We start from the raw sequence: 20,598 nt of genomic DNA on the forward strand, positions 1-20,598 counted from the left end.
GTTTCTTTAAGCGAAGGAACAAAACGCACAGGGTAATGAACCAAGGGAATGGAGCACGTGATTATGAAAATATGTAACTGATGTTCTGTCGCATCTTGCACACCGATTGCCTTCGTTGAAGAATTGTTCTGCTCTTTTGGAAAGCCCTTCGTCACCAAACTAGTGCCAGTGGTGCTGATTGAAGCTTGCCTTTGCGGAACATCCCTTTCTATTTATACCCATTTATATTTTGTACACAATTTGTTCCCGACTATTTGATTACTTGCTTTGATCAATTTTTTAATGCACAGCCTGGTTTAATACACATTGAATGAATATTCATCCATATTGTGGACAAATTTTGAAAATGGAGGACGAGATGCCTTTTCTTTTTTGTACGCATAGTCGAGGCTAGAGGAAGAGTTAGAATTAGTACACTGAGCGGATCAGGACACGACAAGCAAGACAGCATGAACAGTTGAGAGAGGGGGGAAACACCAACAACTGAGTTTAAGGCAAAGATAGAGGCTGACTTGGACAAACAATGGGTGTGGGGAGGAATGAGGGGCAGGAGAGAATGCATCGGGTGGACAATATGGATACAGAGGGAAACTCTCAGGAGGGAAATTTGGAAGGAGAAGGGTTTTGCGGTAGGATGTGGGGTTGAGGGGAGTTGATGAGAGTAGAAAAGGTCATGGTTTTGGATTGGGGATTATCTGAGATGGTGGTGAGCAGCTGTTTTGAAGATCTGGAGGGAAGAATGAGATTGAATAGAATGTGGAATTTGGTTTCACAGGTGGGGAAAAAAAAGAGGAGCAAATGAGTGAAGGTGAGCAGTGATCCTGGAATTATGTAGTTTCACCAGAAGGGAGTCGATAGTGGAATGGACCGTGTGTGCCCTGGAGAACCCTGCAAGGGTAAACCACAGAAAGAAGGTGCAAGACCAGAAAGGAGGTGGTAGAAGAGACACCACTGACCTGGTAAAGTAATAGGTCCAGAGACTCGGCTTCATCATGGGTGATTCCAATAATATTGAAGGCCTTGGTTTCAATGGCATCAAGCCGAGCAAGGTGTGAAGTAGGGTTGAGCAGTACTCCATCAAGCTGCGGAGAAACATCTTGTAGGTGGATAGAAGTTCAGGTGTGCCAAGGAAGAACCGTGTACGATGGAGAACGTCCAGTCGGCGGCTGGTTTTGGAGGCCAACTTTGAAATGTAGTTAGCCTGGGAAAGATCATGGCAGATAATGAGACCAAGGGGTTTGAGTGACTGAACTTCCTCAAGAGGATTGTTGAGAAAGTAGATGGGGGGGAGGGGGCGGAGGTGCCAGACGGTCCTTTCTGAGAGGGATGGTGAGTAAGAGATTTGTCAGGATGTCTTCGTGTAATTGGTGCCTATCAGGATGGGCTAAGTTGCATCATCGAAACAAAATTAGCAATACTGTATAGCAGCCTTTGGAGCCATCTACATATTGCATGCCAAATGTAAAGGGAGGTTTTCTGGGTACAATCAAATGAGGGAGAAGTGAGAAAATGCAGAGGAGTTGCATCAATTGGCACACCTGTGCTCCTCACCACATACAAGGCTTTCATCCGCAGCTCAATGGAATACTGCTCTCCCCTCTGGGCTGGTGCTTCTGCCTCACACCTAGCTCGTCTTCACGCTGTTGAAAGCAAAGCGTTCAGAATCATTGGACTCTCCCGCGATGAAGTTAACTCCGAGGGCCTTTCACTCACTCACCGCAGGCAGGTTGGTGGTCTCTCCGTTTTCTACCGACTCCTCTCTGGCCTTGCCCCCCCAGCTCTCTCTGGGCTCTGTCCCCCAAATATTCCTACAGGTCGCACAAGATCTGCCTGCAACCCTCTTATGGTTAAACTGCCAAAATCAAGACTTTCTGCTCACCTTCACTCCTTCATTCCTCTTTTCTCCCGCCTCTGGAACAAACTCCCTCACTCTCTTCAATCCCACTCCACCCTCCAGGTCTTTAAAACAGCTGTTCACCACCATCTCTTATCTTCCCCCATCCAAAACCTTGATCTTTTCTACCCCCGCTAATTTCACCCCAAATCCACTTTTTTGAAATACCAACTTCTGTCCTGGAAGTCCCTGGGTGTCCTTGTGTTTTATACTTTTCCCACCCCCCCCTCCCCCCTCCCCCCACTCTTCCTACACCTCCTCCCCCCAAGCCCTCTCCCTCCCACACATCTCCCTGCTCTGAAATGTTGTGTTTGTGTGCTTCCCCTTCTCTCCCCATCTTGTCTTCCGCTCCCTGTTTTTATATATCTTGTTTGCCTGGTTGATTTGTTTGTGAAATAAATGATAGCTCTTTCACGAGCCTCGATTCAGTATACCAAAAAAAAAAAGAGGATTTAAAGGGGCAGGAGGTGATCGGGGTGCGGTGGCTGGTGGTGGTGGTGGTGATTGGGAAGAGTTAGCAGAAAAAGGGAAGGATATTGGGAGGAGAGGGTATGGAAGGGAGATGTTTGATTCCAGCAGGAGGTTGGTGACGTATATGCAGAGGAGTTGCATCAATCAATCCACCACTTTTGCACACACAATATACTTCAAATAGTAGGATTGTTGGTGGTTGATTTGGAACTGTTAGTAACTTGTTGAACTGCTGAGGTTGTCATTGGTGAAAAAAGCTGCTGCAGCACCACCAGGAAGTTTGCAATACTCAAAGCTGGAGATGGTAACAAGGGCGTTAAGGCTGTTAATGACAAACTGCTCTTGGCTTCGTTCTCACGAATTTTGATCGTATTGCTTGACTCGATGAAAAACTCTCTGGAGGCTTCAAATAGATTAGTTTCCTCTTTTTAATGTGTTTATTTTTTCCTTACTTTGTAGGGACGATGTTGGTATGCAACACGGCGATATTCCCGACCGAGTGAGAATTTGCTGTTGACGGTCAAAGTGTCGGGGTCACCATCTCCAGTCATACGGCGACGAGTTCGTTCGGACAGGAAATTGCGCCATGAGAGCGTATATGTCACCGCCATGAAGGACAAGTCGCTCGTGCGGGATGCTGTCCCTGTGAGTCATGGATTGGTGATCCAGGAGTCAGACCCTCACTTTGTCCACCTGGACGTGAAGCTCCGATATCAGCCAGAAGATGCATCGTTTGGCATCTCCTGTGGCACGGACAATCATTTAAAATCATCGGCAAACAATGTGGAAGCTTTGCCTTTGAAGGAGGTAAGCTTTGCTCTAGTCCGTCGCTCCCTTCTCCCCACCTCTTGTTTGTTTATCTCTTCTGCTCAACATGAGAAGTTGTATTTGCTCCTGGATTAACATTGAAGTAAAGTAATTTGATGTTCGTCTTGTCTTCCCGTTCCTTCATCAGTGCGATTGGCCAAATGGCCTCCTGCATCCAAGTTCCTTGTATATCCTTCATTGTGTTCAAGGAAAAGGAGTGTTAGTTGTCCGCTCTGCTGTAATATGACGATGCCCGTGCTATGGGCGACACGGTGAAAACAAATAATTGTGCTAAAATCCCCCGATGTTAGTAAATCATCCAGTTGGCCTGCTTGCCATTGCTTGTTGAGCCAATGGTTCCTGCTGCTGGGATTCCAGGTTCAAATCCCATACACTGCACAGTGCCAATCTCTCCATTGTCTGCTGATGTCCTTGTCTTGCATGTAATTTATGAACAAGTTCCTCCATGAGTCTAAGATCACCGTTTATAAGACGATTAGTAAAAACGTTCTAATGCCTGCTCCTGTACCCAGGATGGAGAAAACAGTGACAATGACATGTTCTTCGAGTACGAGTACGATAGCATTCTTCACGATTCCAACTTCTGCAGAATGGAGGAGGAATCCGGGATTCATGGTGATGACGAAACTCGTGTCGAAGATTTTTCGATATCTCCGCAGATGTTACAATCAGCCGAGAATGTGGACAAAACGATGGACAACAATGTTGGGAAACGCAAGGTTGGATCTCTGGAATGCGACGCCAAAAGGAAATATTCCCTCTTGATAAACAAATCGGAGCATGAGGAGGGCGATCGTTCCGCTCAGCAATGCGTGCAAGGTGGTGGACGAAGGGATTCGATAACGGAGGGGCACGTCAGGGATGTTCGTACCACTGAGCCTCATGGAACTGTAGATACAGTGAAGTTTTTGCACTGCGTTGAAGAACCCGAGGTAACATCTAGCGACGTCTTTACTGAGGTTAATGATGCGGTGAGGAGAAAGGGAAATGATCTTCCCAAACGACTTCTGAAAATCGATAAATTAATTGATAAATGCATAAATTCGGACAAACGAAGCAGGGTCGGTGCTTGTGGTTTGCTGGAAGGAAGAAGCGGAAAACAAAACCTCGAAACAGCAGAAGTACCGAGTGTGCAGACCACAGGCGAGCGCAAAAGTGCCGACGCTGTGCCCGCGGCTGCGGACGAGAGGAGCATCGGGGACAAAATTAAAGGCGTTCTGAGCGGCAATGCACTCGGCGCCATCCCATCGATCTCGCACACCGACAAACTCCGTCGGATGGCCGTGACCCGTGAGATCCGGGCCGCGACGGCGGCCGAGCGAAGCAACAGTCAGCTTAACGAGGGCCCGTTCTACGGCCTCCCCAGCAAGGTGCAGGAACTCCTCGAGCAGCAGCGAGGCATTAAACATCTTTATGGTGAGACTCCTTCAGAAATGTTTGTCTGTTCACCTTTGTTGCAGGAATGCAGTTTTTCCCCCATTTGGGTTTGGGGGATTTTGTGTAGGACTAGCTTTGTTTTTAAAGTAGCATTTGGTTCTTCTTCCTTTTTTTTTTCCATCTCAAGTTGCCAATGACATGGAGAGTTAAGGTTACTGTTTTACCTGATTTTCTGCTGGATGATGGAACTTGAATAATTAGTTTAGTTTTCTTATTTCTCTGCCACCAAAGGTGGACAGAAGCTGTTTCACCCCCTGTCTCTGTTTGTGAACAGGATATCTAGATCCGAGAATTTGTTCAAGTGAATCTTTACCATTGAGTGATGGGGCTGAAAACGATGTATAACACGATATCGCAAAGTTTTGGACTGATTTGGACGAAACTTGGTGGACATCTTGGGTTTATGACTAGGACCAGTCGATTCGATTTTGGTGAAGATCCAAATCCGGTTACGAGAATTTTAAATTTTGTAATTAATTATTTACTATTGGAGAGATTAGGGCCAAAACGACATGCAGTAAAAAAAAAAAAAAAAACACCTTTAGAGGCCATTTTTCCCCGCAAGCAGGGGTTGGCCTTTTTCGGGAACTGTGGTTGTTTTGTAGGAACAAAACGTTCCCTGCTTGTCGTTAAAGGCGGCAAAAAGGGTTGGCGTCAGGAAGGGCATCCGGCCGTAAAACATTGCTTCAAAAAGGGGACCGACATGCAGTACAGCATGATATTTCAAAAAGTTGTGGGTGGATTTGTACGAAACTTGGTGGATGCGTTGGGTAGGTGGGGTGGTTCGTATGCAGCTCGTGTTTGCTTGGCTGCATCATTTTTCTGTGGGCGCGGCTGTGCCACTGATGCATTGCACCCCCATTACCAGTCAGCTGGATTTTGTACTCGTACCAATGTACTCGTATTGCCGACCTCGGAAGGAGGACAAGCTGAGTCAACCCATCTGGTGTTAATTCAGTGGCATGACAGGGGCTCAAACTCAGTACCCTAAGATCTCAAGTCATCCACCTTAAACGTTAAGCCAGCACCAGAATAGTTGGGTAAGTGGCAATAATAAGCCAATTCGATTTGGGTTCAGGTCCGAATCCACATCCGACTCGTCAGTGGGATACAAAACGTAAACTGTTCAGACTGGTGGAGGTATGTTCTCCACCGAGTGCCGTTCTCGTTTGTTTTTGTATTTTTATATGAGATTATTTGGTTATACTGTATATTTTATTTGTCAAATAATTTTATTAAGTCATCCATGTTGGCATAGCGGAAGATAGTAATGTCAAATATAATAATAATTCGGTTGTAATGTTAAATAATAATTAAGAATTTATTTTCCTTCAAAATCTGAAGAGGACCGCGTATGGAACACGTGCGAACTACCGGGTCAATTTTGAGCTGCTGCCATATTTGACGATAGCAAGGGGGATTGACCTGGTGTCCAGGATACTCCAAGAAGAACGGACCACTTGTTTTCCGCCGTCCGGACAAGAATCTCTACTTTAAGGGTGCCGTTGATTACTGCCCTACTCTTTGTGAAGAACACCGTGTAATATTTATTCACGGTGGCAGACAGAAGGCCTCGTTTTAACGTCACTCCGATGGACGTTGCTCACGTTGATGCCTCTCCCTGCATGCAAGATGTCAGGACAGTTCACAGCTGGGCCAGGATTCGAACCCAGACCTTTATTTATTATGTCGAAGGCTCCAGGCACAGAGTAGCTCTTATTGAGGCCAGGCCTTCAATAAAAGAGAAGAAAAGTGTATGGTAGGTGCATGGTGTTTGTTTGCGAAAAAGAGAGATTGAAGCTAGCCCGATAGCTATAGTTTGAGACAGTAAAACCAGCAATCCTGACACGGAGAGTGTAACATGGTTCCGGGCACCACTTTAACGCTCCTAAGTCTGAACGGTAGTACTCCCTTGGGTGGTTGCTGTCCACCACCTATTACCACATTAGATGGTTCGGAGCAGAGTGCGCATACCTCTGAGCTATCCTGCCAGTCTGGACAGCACCAAGACTAGCTCGCTCTACCACACATTTAAATTTGACCTGGACTAGTTTGCAGCAAAATGTCAACGGGTTTGATGTATTTATTGGGCAGATATTTCAAACCTATTAAGGTGTTTCACACTCTTTACCTCACTTGCCACAATCTTGATTTTTCAGCACAAGTAAAAGTTCAGGTAAAATTTGACCCATCTCCAGTAATTTTTGAGGACGTGGTCCAACACAGCTGTCCAACAGTGACACTTGTACCAATGTACCATGATACTCTGGAACTCGTGTCATAATTGCGCGTTAAGACTGTGTCCTGTTTTGAAGGTCCTGAAAGATGTTTATTCGTGCAGATTGGCAGCACACGTGTCTGTCACTTGAACCGCTTCGGCAGCACAAGAACCTCATCTACTCCCTGCCAACAAGCGGTGGCAAGACCCTGGTGGCCGAGGTCGTGATGCTCCAGGAACTTTTGTGCAGGCGACGAGATGCTTTACTCATCCTGCCATATGTGGCTTTGGTTCAAGAGAAGGTAAGTGCGGCAAGGTCACGTGATGTTGAAACCATTTGTGAATGATTTAAGCAAACTGTAAGTCAGCCCTGCACCTGCTAATTGAACGTTGTTCACGTACATACATCGGATGGCGGGATTTTGTTTCTGCTTCCAATCCGAAAGGAATCTCATGTGACAAGTTTTTCCTTCTGAAAGTGCATGGTAAGAGGGAATGTGATGGAGATGAGGCAATCCTTCAGAAGGCCTGTTAACCTGTCTGTTCCATCTGCGATCATGTGAATGTAAAACATTCAAAAAATCATTTCCTTTTTTTGCCACGGGCACTTTAGACAATCGATAAAAAATATTAGCAAAATAATGATGTATAATTGTGTACCACGTTAAATGGCTACATCAAGTGATGGGGATTGGTTTATGATGCATCAACAATGTACCAAATGGCCTTTTCTGTCTGTTTACCTCTCTCTGTCTCCTTCCCCCTTCCTCCTCCATTCCTCCTCCCTCATCCTACATTTTTCCTTATTCACCCCTCACCACTCTTTCTTGGGTAGATTCGAGGGCTGTCAGTCTTTGGCTTGGAGTTGGATTTCTTTGTGGAGGAGTATGCGGGAGGTAGGGGCCACATACCGCCCCGCAAGCGCCACCAAAAGCGCTCGCTGTACGTGGGGACCATTGAGAAGGCGCACAGCCTGGTGATCTCCATGCTGGAGGCCGGTCGACTCAGCGAGATTGGCCTAGTCGTAGTTGATGAGGTGTGCATTTCCTTTCCTCTCAGTATTGTCCTTTTTTTTGGCTCATCGGGGTCTTTCCTTTTGGCAAGTTTCGTAATACAAATCAGGAAGTGACAATGCTCAACCCGATGATCAAACATTCAGCACCACTTGGAAATGGCCAAATCGTCCTCATTGGTGTGTGAGATGAGAGGATTGAGAGACTGGATTTTTTGAGGTTTTTTGGGGGGGTTATTGGGAGAAAAGAAAAATTGAGGGGGGTGGAGTGGAAAAGATCTTGAATGGAATAGGGATGAGATGCCAATGATTGGTGATCAACTTTTATAAAAGAATAGGATCTTATGCAAACATGTCGCCACCCACCCCATCTTGTTGACTTCAATTACATTTTCTTGCAATATCGTTTGTAATCTGCACAACTGTAATATCGTATAAATTCCAAAGACTCGAAATGACTTTGGAGTCATGGGTCTTAAAGACCCTCGTCTTAAGCGTTGAGGACTCGGACCTATTGTTTTCAGCCTCGCAAACTTCTGGGTGAGTCGTAAAATCTGTGATTCCAGCCCGAGTGTCCCATTCATGTATGACAGGCCTGTTTGAATGGGGTGAGTTGGTTTCAGATTTGAGAGGAGACTTTGTTGGGCATTACGCATTTATAGCTTTGTGTAGGTGGGAAGATGCAGAAAACAGATGGAATACTATGCTTTTGCCCTGTTTATTTGCCATGCTAAAGGGTTGTGTTAAGTTACTTGACTACATTTTTGCCATCATTATGCTTCAGGAACGAAGCGCCACCTAAATCCATTTTGGAGCTGATAAAAGAAGGATTCAAAAAGAAAAATAAATCCCCAGTTTTAAGAGTCGCCACTTTTTTTGAGACACGAGCGGATGTGTCACTTTATCACATGCTGGAGTCACTAGCTGGCCGTTTCGTGTCCGGGGAGTCAAAGAAATATAAAATTGTCAAGGATATCACTGCGATCAATATTGTAATCGCCAATATGGTAATGAAAGCTGTCAAAGGTGAGGAAACACGAGGTGAGGAAAGTGTATTTGCCACACTGCCTCGATGCACCATCATTTGCTGACGTGGGTAGACAACAATACCAATGCTGGGGAAAACGGGCACACGCAATTGGTTAGTCCCACGACCAATCGACAAATGAATGAAAAAACAGGCACTCCAAATTGGACAGTGCTGCAACCAATCGACGAGTGAAGGGGAAAACACGCACACCCAATTTGTCAATGCTGTGACCAATCGACGAGTGAATTTTGGTGGCATAGCTACAGCCACACAACCTCTATTTATTATTTGTCAGTAATGAACCATCAACACCAGGCAGCTCAGAAGATAGCCCTTTATAGGCCAGGGAATTAAAGCCGTAAAGTCACACTTGACTGAACTTGGCGAAAGTTTGTAACAACTTCTAATGTTTTGTGTAGTACTATTTGTTTTTATGTAATGCGCTTGGTGGAGTTTGTACACAATTCCCATGCAAGACAGACTCGTGGACACCATTGTACTTTGATGCGATTTCCAAGGACATAAGTTGACGATGGACAATTATAATTTTTGGTGAATGGAACCTGAACCTGGGTTCTAAACGCCATGAGCTGGTGGCATGGGTGTCAAACACTACTTAAAAGTGGTGGTGGTGGGGGGTGGGAAAAGTGGAGTGGGGGTCAGGGAGGAACATTGCAAGTGCCTCACCACCCATTCCCCCCTCCCCTCACTCCACATCCCCACCCATGGACGCCCAAAGTCATCGATTGAGATGGGCGTGCTCAGCAGGTCGATCCAAATTCGCGTTGAGCCTTTGACACGTGAGCAGTGTTGAAATATATTTTGCATTCCTTTGGTGAAGCCTGCACTGTCGGCGTGTATCATCTATTGCTCTTGCCAATAAGTAACTCCCATGCTTAAAAAAAACAAGACTAACAAGAGCTGATTATTTCGGAGGCCAATTAAGTTGTTTACACAAGTGTCACCTCGAGGTTGTTCTGCCTGGTCGTAGTTGTGGTTTGGGAATTCGGTTTGTGTGCAGTTAAATGAGTCACAGGACATGTTTGCGGATATTGGACCGCTACCCAATTTACAGGTCCCCCAACCCCATCGCCTGATGGTCCTTGGCTGTTTCAACCCATTTGTGCCGTCGGGATTTGACCGACGATGCCTAACGACAGAAATTCCTTCAATGTGCCTAAAGTTTTGTGGTCATGATTATCTTGCATTTCTAACTACGGCAAAGGGTCTGGGGTTGTTTTGATGGACTGTCGCCAATCTGTTACCCCGACTTTGCATTGTGGGACGAGCTGGCCACTCGCTGAGCCACACTGTACTGTGTAAGCATGAGCTAAGTGTTTTGCTACCGGCAGCCAACGGGACCCTTTGCTGAAACAATGCTCCCACCGCGTGCTTTTCTTCCTGCTCAGTTGCACATGCTTGGAGAAGGTGGCAGCAGAGGTGCCCGCCTGGAGATGGCACTGGCCAAGATTTTATTTGCTGCAAGTAGGTCTTCCAGACTTTGGAGATAAATAAACCGCACGCTGGGGAATGTCTACATAGTTTGCTACACACTTCTGGCTTGTTTTGTCTGCCATTCCGACTTGGATACATCTTTCACCTTCATTACATACCATTTCGTGTAGCCCGGCTGTTTTTAATTGGTCTAATCGCAAAGAAACTGATTATTTTGGAAAGTAATTCATAATAATACAGTACATTGAATCCATGTGTGTGCCGTCCCTCAGATGGACGTTAAACTGGGTTTCCCATCTTCCAGCATTATTTGGTGGACGTTAAACCAGGTTTCCCATCTTCCGGCATTATTTGGTGGACGTTAAACCGGCTTTCCCATCCTCCGGCATTATTTGGTGGACGTTAAACCGGGTTTCCCATCTTCCGGCATTCTTTGGTGGACGTTAAACTGAGTTTCCCATCTTCCGGCATTATTTGGTGGACGTTAAACCGGGTTTCCCATCCTCCGGCATTATTTGGTGGACGTTAAACTGGGTTTCCCATCCTCCGGCATTATTTGGTGGACGTTAAACCACGTTTCCCATCCTCCGGCATTATTTGGTGGACGTTAAACCAGGTTTCCCATCCTCCGGCATTATTTGGTGGACGTTAAACTGGGTTTCCCATCCTCCGGAATTATTTGGTGGACGTTAAACCGGGTTTCCCATCTTCCGGCATTATTTGGTGGACGTTAAACTGAGTTTCCCATCTTCCGGCATTATTTGGTGGACGTTAAACTGGGTTTCCCATCCTCCGGCATTATTTGGTGGACGTTAAACTGGGTTTCCCATCCTCCGGCATTATTTGGTGGACGTTAAACTGGGTTTCCCATCTTGCGGCATTATTTGGTGGACGTTAAACCGGGTTTCCCATCCTCCGGCATTATTTGGTGGACGTTAAACTCGGTTTCCCATCCTCCGGCATTATTTGGTGGACGTTAAACCGGGTTTCTCATCTTCCGGCATTATTTGGTGGACGTTAAACTGTGTTTCCCATCTTCCGGCATTATTTGGTGGACGTTAAACTGGGTTTCCCATCTTCCGGCATTATTTGGTGGACGTTAAACCGGGTTTCCCATCTTCCGGCATTATTTGGTGGACGTTAAACCGGGTTTCCCATCTTCCGGCATTATTTGGTGGACGTTAAACCGGGTTTCCCATCTTCCGGCATTATTTGGTGGACGTTAAACCGGGTTTCCCATCTTCCGGCATTATTTGGTGGACGTTAAACCGGGTTTCCCATCTTCCGGCATTATTTGGTGGACGTTAAACCGGGTTTCCCATCTTCCGGCATTATTTGGTGGACGTTAAACCGGGTTTCCCATCTTCCGGCATTATTTGGTGGACGTTAAACCGGGTTTCCCATCTTCCGGCATTATTTGGTGGACGTTAAACCGGGTTTCCCATCTTCCGGCATTATTTGGTGGACGTTAAACCGGGTTTCCCATCTTCCGGCATTATTTGGTGGACGTTAAACCGGGTTTCCCATCTTCCGGCATTATTTGGTGGACGTTAAACCGGGTTTCCCATCTTCCGGCATTATTTGGTGGACGTTAAACCGGGTTTCCCATCTTCCGGCATTATTTGGTGGACGTTAAACCGGGTTTCCCATCTTCCGGCATTATTTGGTGGACGTTAAACCGGGTTTCCCATCCTCCGGCATTATTTGGTGGACGTTAAACCGGGTTTCCCATCTTCCGGCATTATTTGGTGGACGTTAAACCGGGTTTCCCATCTTCCGGCATTATTTGGTGGACGTTAAACCGGGTTTCCCATCTTCCGGCATTATTTGGTGGACGTTAAACCGGGTTTCCCATCTTCCGGCATTATTTGGTGGACGTTAAACTGGGTTTCCCATCTTCCGGCATTATTTGGTGGACGTTAAACTGGGTTTCCCATCTTCCGGCATTATTTGGTGGACGTTAAACCGGGTTTCCCATCTTCCGGCATTATTTGGTGGACGTTAAACCGGGTTTCCCATCTTCCGGCATTATTTGGTGGACGTTAAACCGGGTTTCCCATCTTCCGGCATTATTTGGTGGACGTTAAACCGGGTTTCCCATCTTCCGGCATTATTTGGTGGACGTTAAACTGGGTTTCCCATCTTCCGGCATTATTTGGTGGACGTTAAAGATCCCACGGTGTCTTTCGTGAAGAGTAGGCTAGTTATCGCTGGCACCCTGAACAAATTACAATTTTTATTTTTATTTTTTTTTGTATACAAGATCGAGGCTCGTGAAAGAGCGAACATTAATCACACAGAAAGACAAGCCGACACATAAAACATATAACATCGGGAGCGGTAGACAAGATGGGGCGAGAGGGGGAGGAACACAAACACAACATCTGAGAGCAGGGACATCGAGAGATCTGTGGAAGGGAGAGGGCTTTGGGGGGGGGGGGGAGGCATGGGAAGGGGGTGGGTGGGAGAGGTATAAAACATATGGACACTGCCGGGACTTCCAGGACAGAAGTTGGAATTTCAAAAAAAAGTGTATCTGGGGTGAATTAGCGGGGGTAGAAAAGATCAAGGTTTTGGATGGGGAAAGATAAGCATGGGACACTGATTCAATGGCACACCTGCCCGCCCCCCTCAGCAAATGATACAATCCAGTCATGTGCTGCATTTGGAATAAGATGAAAACCAAAAGGAGCAGCAGCAAATGTTTTATCGGGAATTGTGAAGGTGTCGCCAAAACGGCTGTCATTGGTGTGTGTGTAATTTATGTTGCAGAGTCGATCCAAATTGTCGGCATGAGTGCCACCCTCAGCAACATACGAGATCTGCAGGTGTTTTTGAAGGCTGAGGTGTACACCAATGATTTTAGGCCGGTGAGTTTCCGGTTGGTCCAGGGCGGCCGTCTGTAATGGCGACACCCTCACCTGTTCTCCTCAGGACTAATCTGCTGCATGATTGGTGTGATGTTTTCCATTTCATGTTCTGTGAAAGTTAAACTATTGATTTATCTTCTGTTGCTTCTAGTTTGCTCAGGATCGATTTATTCTGCCTCTGTAAATGAGGAATGTTGAGCACGATGATGACATTTTCGAACTTTGATTTTATTTTTTCTGTAAAAGAGCTAGGTGAGAACTTGCATCTGGAATGAGGAAAATTACAACAACACACTGGAGGCAGTTGAAATGGATTGCACGCTATTTTTATTAATCTAGCTCGTGGAAGATATTGAGGTGACAGATGGTAAAAAGAGAAGACGACGTATCAATAGTGGAGAAATGGGTGGATGCAACAAACTGGAGGAGTGAGGGGAAGAGGCTGAGAGGAGGGAGAGAGGAGGATGGGAAGATGGAGGGGTGAGGGGTAGTGAGAGAGAGGGGGAGGGGTGTGAAGATGGAGGGGTGAGGGGTAGTGAGGGAGAGGGGGATGGGAACATGGAGGGGTGACAGAGAGAGGGGGTGGGGGTATGAATATGGAGGGGTGAGAGAGAGAGGGGTAAGGTGTGTGAAGATGGAGGGGTGAGGGGTAGAGAGAGAGGGTGGGGGAGGGGTGTGAAGATGGAGGAGTAATGAGAAAGAGGAGAGGAGGGGATGGGAAGGGGGGGGGGGGTGAGGGGTAGCGCGAGAGAGGGAGAAGGGCCTGTAACCTACAAGTGAGTTTGTTTTTGTTTTTTTAGGTAGAGTTAACGGGGGAAGAAAAGATTGTAGGTAGGCCTGGAGAATAACACAACATGTTGGTGTACCTTCAACTCGAAGCCCTGGAGGGAAGAGTGAGACATGGTGGGGACAGAGAGGAGTGGGTTAGGTACTCAACCTTTGGAGGCAAACAACCTTCGGCCTTGTCTCAAGTTGAGTCAGCTGGGAGAGGTTGGGAGGGGGAGAGGGGCGGGGGGAGACTCACCAGCCACAAGCTTGACAAGGTGACACCAGAACTTTGAAGAATGACAGGTTGGAGAGTTTGGCCTTCGGGTTTCCCAAATATATTGTTACAGACACGACTTTGATGTTAAAGTGGGCCGAGCGGAATGGCCGTCGTGTCCGCACAAATTACCCGACTATACTCGACGTTGACGAAGTCGCGTTACGCTGGCTCAATAAGAAAAAGAAGACACCCGGCTGGGTTATAAAATGACGACACCAGGGATACGGTTCTCAAGACCTCCGGAGGAGATTATATTCGTTACGGAAGGTCAGATTACAGGGACGAGAGGTACAACATAGAAAGACAAGCACTTAGACACAATCTTATATTATTCCCAACAGACGACAGATAAACGGGACAAAGCTGACTCACACGGGGATTGATGGCTAGGAAAGGCAAGGTAGCGATGGCTCCAGGTGCACCTGGGCTCGGGGCAGGATCAACACGGTTCGGTCCAGAGATGCGGGGAGGTCTCGTCGCAGCGCTCAGAGGTGACGTTCTTTCTCAGGCGGGTCTTTCTCAGGCCTCTCCAAACTCAGGCGCATCTGTTTCAGCGCTCGCAGGTCCTTCTTTCTCCAGCTGGGGGCGCATCTGACGTCACGTCCGGCGCGGGGCTGCGTATATCCGGCGGGGAGTGACACGCCCTCGGCTCGTTAGCTCCGCCTCGTGGAATCGGCACGTTGCTTCTCATTGGGTGCGTGCGGGGGGTTTACCAGGCTCCGCCCTTGACGAGGAGCTGACAAGGAGCCCCTTTGTGGTAACCCCGTGGAGCGCATGGTCTGGAGCGCGTTGTCTGGAGCGCATTGTCGATGGCGGCTAACCGAGCCGGTGGGAGGACGCACACTCCCCCCCGCGCAGCGCCGTGCCCCTCTGTTGTTGTAGACGGGGAAGAAGATGGGAGGAGGTATGGGAAAGGTCCTAAACTCACTACTGGTGCCATATAATCACATTCTGGTGCAACGAAGAGTCATAATTAATGGCAACGAGGCCTTAACTGACATAGATTAAGAATAACTAGCAAGATGTCCGAAAGTTGTCTACGTGTGGTGCGGTGGACCTGGGCACGACATTTAATGGGGGAATAAGGGGAAGGTCGGCTCTACTGATTGTTGTTTACAGACAATGGGACTAGGGAATGGGGGATTGGGGATAGTTGGGGAGTATTGGGGAAAATAGGGGAATATTTACAAGCGGATATGGAGGCCAAATTCCATATTCGCAACATTGCACCCTTCTCTACCCTCGGGGCGTCCCGACCCGATAAATTTTTACCTACTTTAGTGTGGCACGCAATGTAGTTCCCTCTACTATTAACTCTACCCTGAGTGCGACAGTTTTACAGATATTCACAAATGAGTAAATATGTCCCCCTGCGACGTTGCACCCTTCTCCTCACAGAAACACACCCACAGGATAACCGAATCCGGAAAGAATCCTCAAACTAAACATACAGCCGGTAGGGGGCATTATTTACAAGACTACGCTGATATTTACACTACGATCCAGGACCTGTTTTTGGAGGAACACATGCAGATGTTATGCATAGAGAGAGCACGCATGCTAGCATCGATACACCAACCCACGAGTGCTCTGTGGCCGACGGCCTTTAATAACGTGCAGAGCACCCTTTCCCAGCATCAAAAGCACCACCCCACCACCAATCGGTGCAGTCACCATTGTTCATTGGAATAAAAATAAATTCGACAACCCCTAACCCTGCAGGTGTCTCTTGCTCTTCTTGTGGTGCACTTGGTGTTAACTAAAAGTGGTTCACCTGTATGGCATAGGTGCCACGTTGACCCATAGGTCCATCCCCGGGTGGTGCTTGGCCGCAAACGAACTGCGGTCCATTGTGGGTGGCCACAAACATTGCGGTCCATATGGTGTATCGATCCCGGCAGCAAACAGCGAAAGTGCAGGCCCACAACTGCGCAGCCAGCACCTCTCTCTCCTCTCTCTCTACCCCAAAGCCAGATCCTCGGAGGTGGGAGACAAAAGAAGCAGACAAGTGAGTAAGGTGGTAAGGGCGCAAAAGTGCACGCAATGTAAGGTGATGCACACTGGGGGCACATGGGAACCAGGTGAGACAGGTACGTTCCTATCGTACGCCCCCCCCCCCCACCAGGTAACCTACATGGCCCCTCCCTTACCCCTTACTGTATCCACAAAACACAACACTACCCATAAACATCTACTTTACAAATCAACAAACATCCCTACTGTCTTCCCCGTTCCTCCCATAAACCAAATTCGTCTTCTCTCCCTCCTAACCAATCAAATTTGCCATTTTCAACTCTCATCATAATTTGCCATCTCCAACTCAACATCAAAATTTGCCATTACCAATTCATCATCAGTCCCTCCTAGGGAGGGAGAGATGGAATCGCCCCAATGTCTCATCCACGTCGTGATGCGTCTCACAAATCCACACAGCGATTCATCTCCTGCAACAAAACAAAGAAAACACAGGTGTGGAGTCATCATCATCACCACAGGTAAGTGGCTGCGTATGGTGCGACAGGTTCATTAATCCTAACTATTTCCTAAATGACTTTAACAACTTTACACTACCCGGGGTCTTTCTCCGGCCAAACCATTGGCCCTCTTACACTATGGGTTCTAAAAACCAATTCCCATTGGCCAAACTGTGGTGCGCTTCAATTTGGGGTCTCACTCCCCCGATTCATCTCCCGGTGCTCTAGCACAATTTCTGGGCTGCGACGTGTACCTCTCCCAGTGGGTCTACCCACCTGCACACCTCCACCACTGCAGTTGCCTCCGAGCTTACCTGCTCCTTACCCTAACCTAACTACCAGGGGAAGGCCCTCTGGCACTCTCCCCACTCGGTGCCCTCTCTGGCACTGGGCTACCCGATCCACACCCGGGATCCTCAGGCACCCACTCACAACTACCGGCTCCCAGAGCCCACCTGCGGCCTCACCTGGCCGACATCCTCACAGTGGTGGAGTGCCCAACCAACTACACACACTAACAGGCTACACGCCCAGCCATTTCCACAACACTAATGCACCCATTCACAACACCATTCTGCAACCGCACCACAAGTGCCAATATCCAACCACAATTTACCTATACCCTCTACCTAACACTTACACTACCCGCCCCGGGTACTCGTGAAAGGGGGTCCACTCTTCCCCCATCCACACCTTCGCACCATGCACACCACTCCGTACCACTTACTCCAACTCTCTCCACACACCTGTACTTGCACACCTGTGCTCTCACACCTGGTGCCACCTGCACCCTTCTCTCCCCAAGCGCATTCGCGCTGATCCACAACACTCACTACTCATACACTGCTCCACACACCTGTCCAGTTGCACACCTGTGCAATCACACCTGTTCAATTCTCACAAACACGGCATCATCTCAGCTAACTACTCCCTTCTGAAACTTGCGCTTCCCAGTCGTCCCTTTAAACTATTGCGCTCCCACGTCATTATCATCCACACTAATCTACCTGCGTCCCCACTACAGGTATCAGTCACTAACTAACCTTAACGTTACCTAAGGTCATCTTCTCTAGATCCCTACACACAATATCCTAACCCACCCGGGCTAGTTTTCACTGCCATACACCCCATAAACTATAGCTCCTTTGCCCCCACATGGGAAGGGGGGCAAGGATGCCACCCTTACCCACCGGGCCTATCGCTCACTACCAATCTTGCACTTCAAATTTCAACAAATCAAAAATTTGCCAAGCACTGCCCATCATCTGCCAATCATTACTGCCACTCCTTTGCCAATCATCAAATTTTGTTTTTCTCTAATTTCGGGGCCAAAACACTAACCTCATCACCCAGTCTACTCACTACTGCCTCTCGGTGCGCCAATTCCCGTCCAAAGCCCGGCTTCGTAAAGCCAAGCCATGAATGCGGATTGTTTGGTGACAGTGGCTGGACACGTCCCGCATTCGGTGCAGGGACGGGGGCTTACCCGGGCCGAGATCCCACGCATCACCTCGGCGCGGAGCCATCCAATGTCCCGATCTCGACCTGCCGGCACGTCTCACCAAAAAGTGGTCGCCATGACGGCCCTTTCTATCGGGCTGCCAGCTCCGCCTAGTGGAGCACGGACGCGGCCGTTCAAAGCGAGGCCCGGCACGCACCGAGGGCCCGATTCGGCTATAAGTCGTTCTACACTCTACCCCGTCTAACATCGATGCTTCACCTGGACGCTTACATCCCGCAGCCCGTTCCTTGCTCACACATCCAGCCGTGCCCATGCTCCTCGTACCTTTCCTTACACACCCAGGTACACCCATTCCACTCACAGCCTTGGTCACACACCTGACCACCGAACACTTTGGCACACATTCGTTGCTCGCACACCTCACCAATACACCTCTTCGCGCCCCCTCCTCGGTCACCTCCTCTGTGACAATCACAGGTGTGCCCTCATTCGCACACCCAACCATGTGCCTCACCACCAACTCCAGCGTGCATTCCCACTCACGCTCTACCATTCCAGGTGTGCATCCTTCCATCCCAGGTGTACATCCTCGCTGACCTGTCACAACCAACTCACTCTCCTTGTCACTCTCAATACTCTCACCACCACTCTTGACAACGCACTCACCCTTACTCTTGACAGCGCACTCTTTCCTCGTGCACCTGTCCGTCACACACCTTTCTCGCGCACACTCTCCCGTTACACCCTCTGTAACACTCACCACAGGTGGACACTCTTCCTTACTTCTGACAGCGCACTCTTTCCTCATGCACCTGTCCGTCACACACCTTTCTTGCGCACACTCTCCCGTCACACCCTCTGTAACACTCACCACACCACGCTTCCATGTGCTCCCTCGCACACGCGCTACGACCGACTCACTCTCGCCAGCACCCTCACTCCTTGGCACGCACTTTTTCCTCACACACCCCAGAGTCGGACTTTCTTGCACACCTCCTTTTTCGCACACCAGACCTGTCGCACACTTCACCAACGGCCTCTCACGAACACCCGGGTCTATCTCGACCCCCAAGCTTATTAAATCCCCTGGCGCATCATACGCACGACCATATTGGTCACCACTTACACCGGGTCCTCTTCCTCTTCGCTTCTCCTCCATCACCTGCGAATCCCTCATCCGGTTAATGAGCACATCACGATCCAAACACAGACTTTGGACCAATTCTTTTACCTCCTCGTTTATCTCTTTCTTATCCTCTCTCCGTCGCTTTTTAATTTCGCTCACCCCTTCTTCCACTTCTTCTAATTTGTGCCTCACCTCTTTTATTCCCCGGTACGTCTCCTCAAGCTCGTCCTCCAAGGCTACCTTGACCGTTTCCATGTGCGTCCTCACCTGCCGGTCCTTCGTCTCCATTACCTCTACCACCTCGTCCAACCTCGCTGTCAGTCCCTCACGTACCATCTGACATTCCCTCTTCGTCGCTACCAAGTCATCTTTTAGTTCTTTCTGTGTCGCTTTTAACCCTCCTAATACCGCAGTGTTCCTTTGAACCTGCTCCACTAACTCCGTCTGTCCCACCGTCAGCTGCTCCACCTCCTGCGTCAGGTCTTCTATGCCCCCTTGTAACTTTACAGTCCCCTTTCTCACCTCCTTCTCCATGTGCTCCTCACAGTGCCTCACCTCCTCGCGCACTCCTCCGACCTCCTCACTCACTCCTCTTCTGATCTCTTCTCCCATCACTTGCATCTCCTGCCCAGATGCCACCCTCATCTGCTCCATTTCCTCCCTGTGAGCATCCAGTTTAGTTTCTACCCCCATTCTGATCCCCTCTATCTGCTGCTCCATTTGTTTAACTTCCCTTTCTGCTTGGTCCCTCATGTCCCTCAATTTGCCTTCCATACTGTTTTCTAACCCCTCTAACCCATTTTTCACTCCCTCTATCTGATTCTCCTGGGCAGCCATTCTATTTTCTACCCCCGTTAACCCATGTTTCACCTCTTTTATCCCGTTGTCTAACCCCTCAAATTTCTTTTCTAATCCCTCACCGGTACCCCTCATTTGGCCCTCTAATCGCCCACTATCAACCCTCATTTGCTCACTCTGAGCATCCATCCGGTTCCCCATTACCCCCATTTGGCCCTCCAATCGCTCACCCAATCGCTCAATTTGGCTCCCCATACTCATCTGTACAGCTGCCTGTAGCTGCGCAATGAGGGCCTGTATGTCAATCGGCTGCATGTTAAAGCCCGTTGATACAGCGGGCTCGGCTACCGCGCGCTCTTGCGAGGCGCCATTTTGCGTGCCTGCTACCCTCGCTGTTTCGCTCTCCTCATGTCCCTCATGTCCCTCAATTTGGTCCTGGACCGACCCTGCTTCACTCTCCGCTACCGGACCCCAGCCG

The 20,598-nt window shown here is 48.5% G+C and overlaps 1 protein-coding gene across 2 annotated transcripts in view; it reads left to right on the forward strand.

The window, feature by feature from the left end:
• Positions 1 to 20,598, forward strand: part of LOC137420901 (helicase POLQ-like) — a 40,146-nt gene that overhangs the window by 10,331 nt on the left and 9,217 nt on the right. For both annotated transcript variants that reach the window (XM_068106381.2, XM_068106383.2), the window contains exons 2-7: positions 2,825 to 3,172; positions 3,706 to 4,609; positions 6,972 to 7,150; positions 7,684 to 7,884; positions 10,300 to 10,375; positions 13,118 to 13,215. In XM_068106381.2, coding sequence (XP_067962482.2) covers positions 2,825 to 3,172; positions 3,706 to 4,609; positions 6,972 to 7,150; positions 7,684 to 7,884; positions 10,300 to 10,375; positions 13,118 to 13,215 — 1,806 coding nt within the window. The remainder of the gene's footprint in view (positions 1 to 2,824; positions 3,173 to 3,705; positions 4,610 to 6,971; positions 7,151 to 7,683; positions 7,885 to 10,299; positions 10,376 to 13,117; positions 13,216 to 20,598) is intronic.

The sequence above is a fragment of the Myxine glutinosa genome, chromosome 2 (assembly GCF_964187855.1).
Source record: "Myxine glutinosa chromosome 2, kmMyxGlut1.1, whole genome shotgun sequence".
Lineage (NCBI taxonomy): Eukaryota > Metazoa > Chordata > Myxini > Myxiniformes > Myxinidae > Myxine > Myxine glutinosa.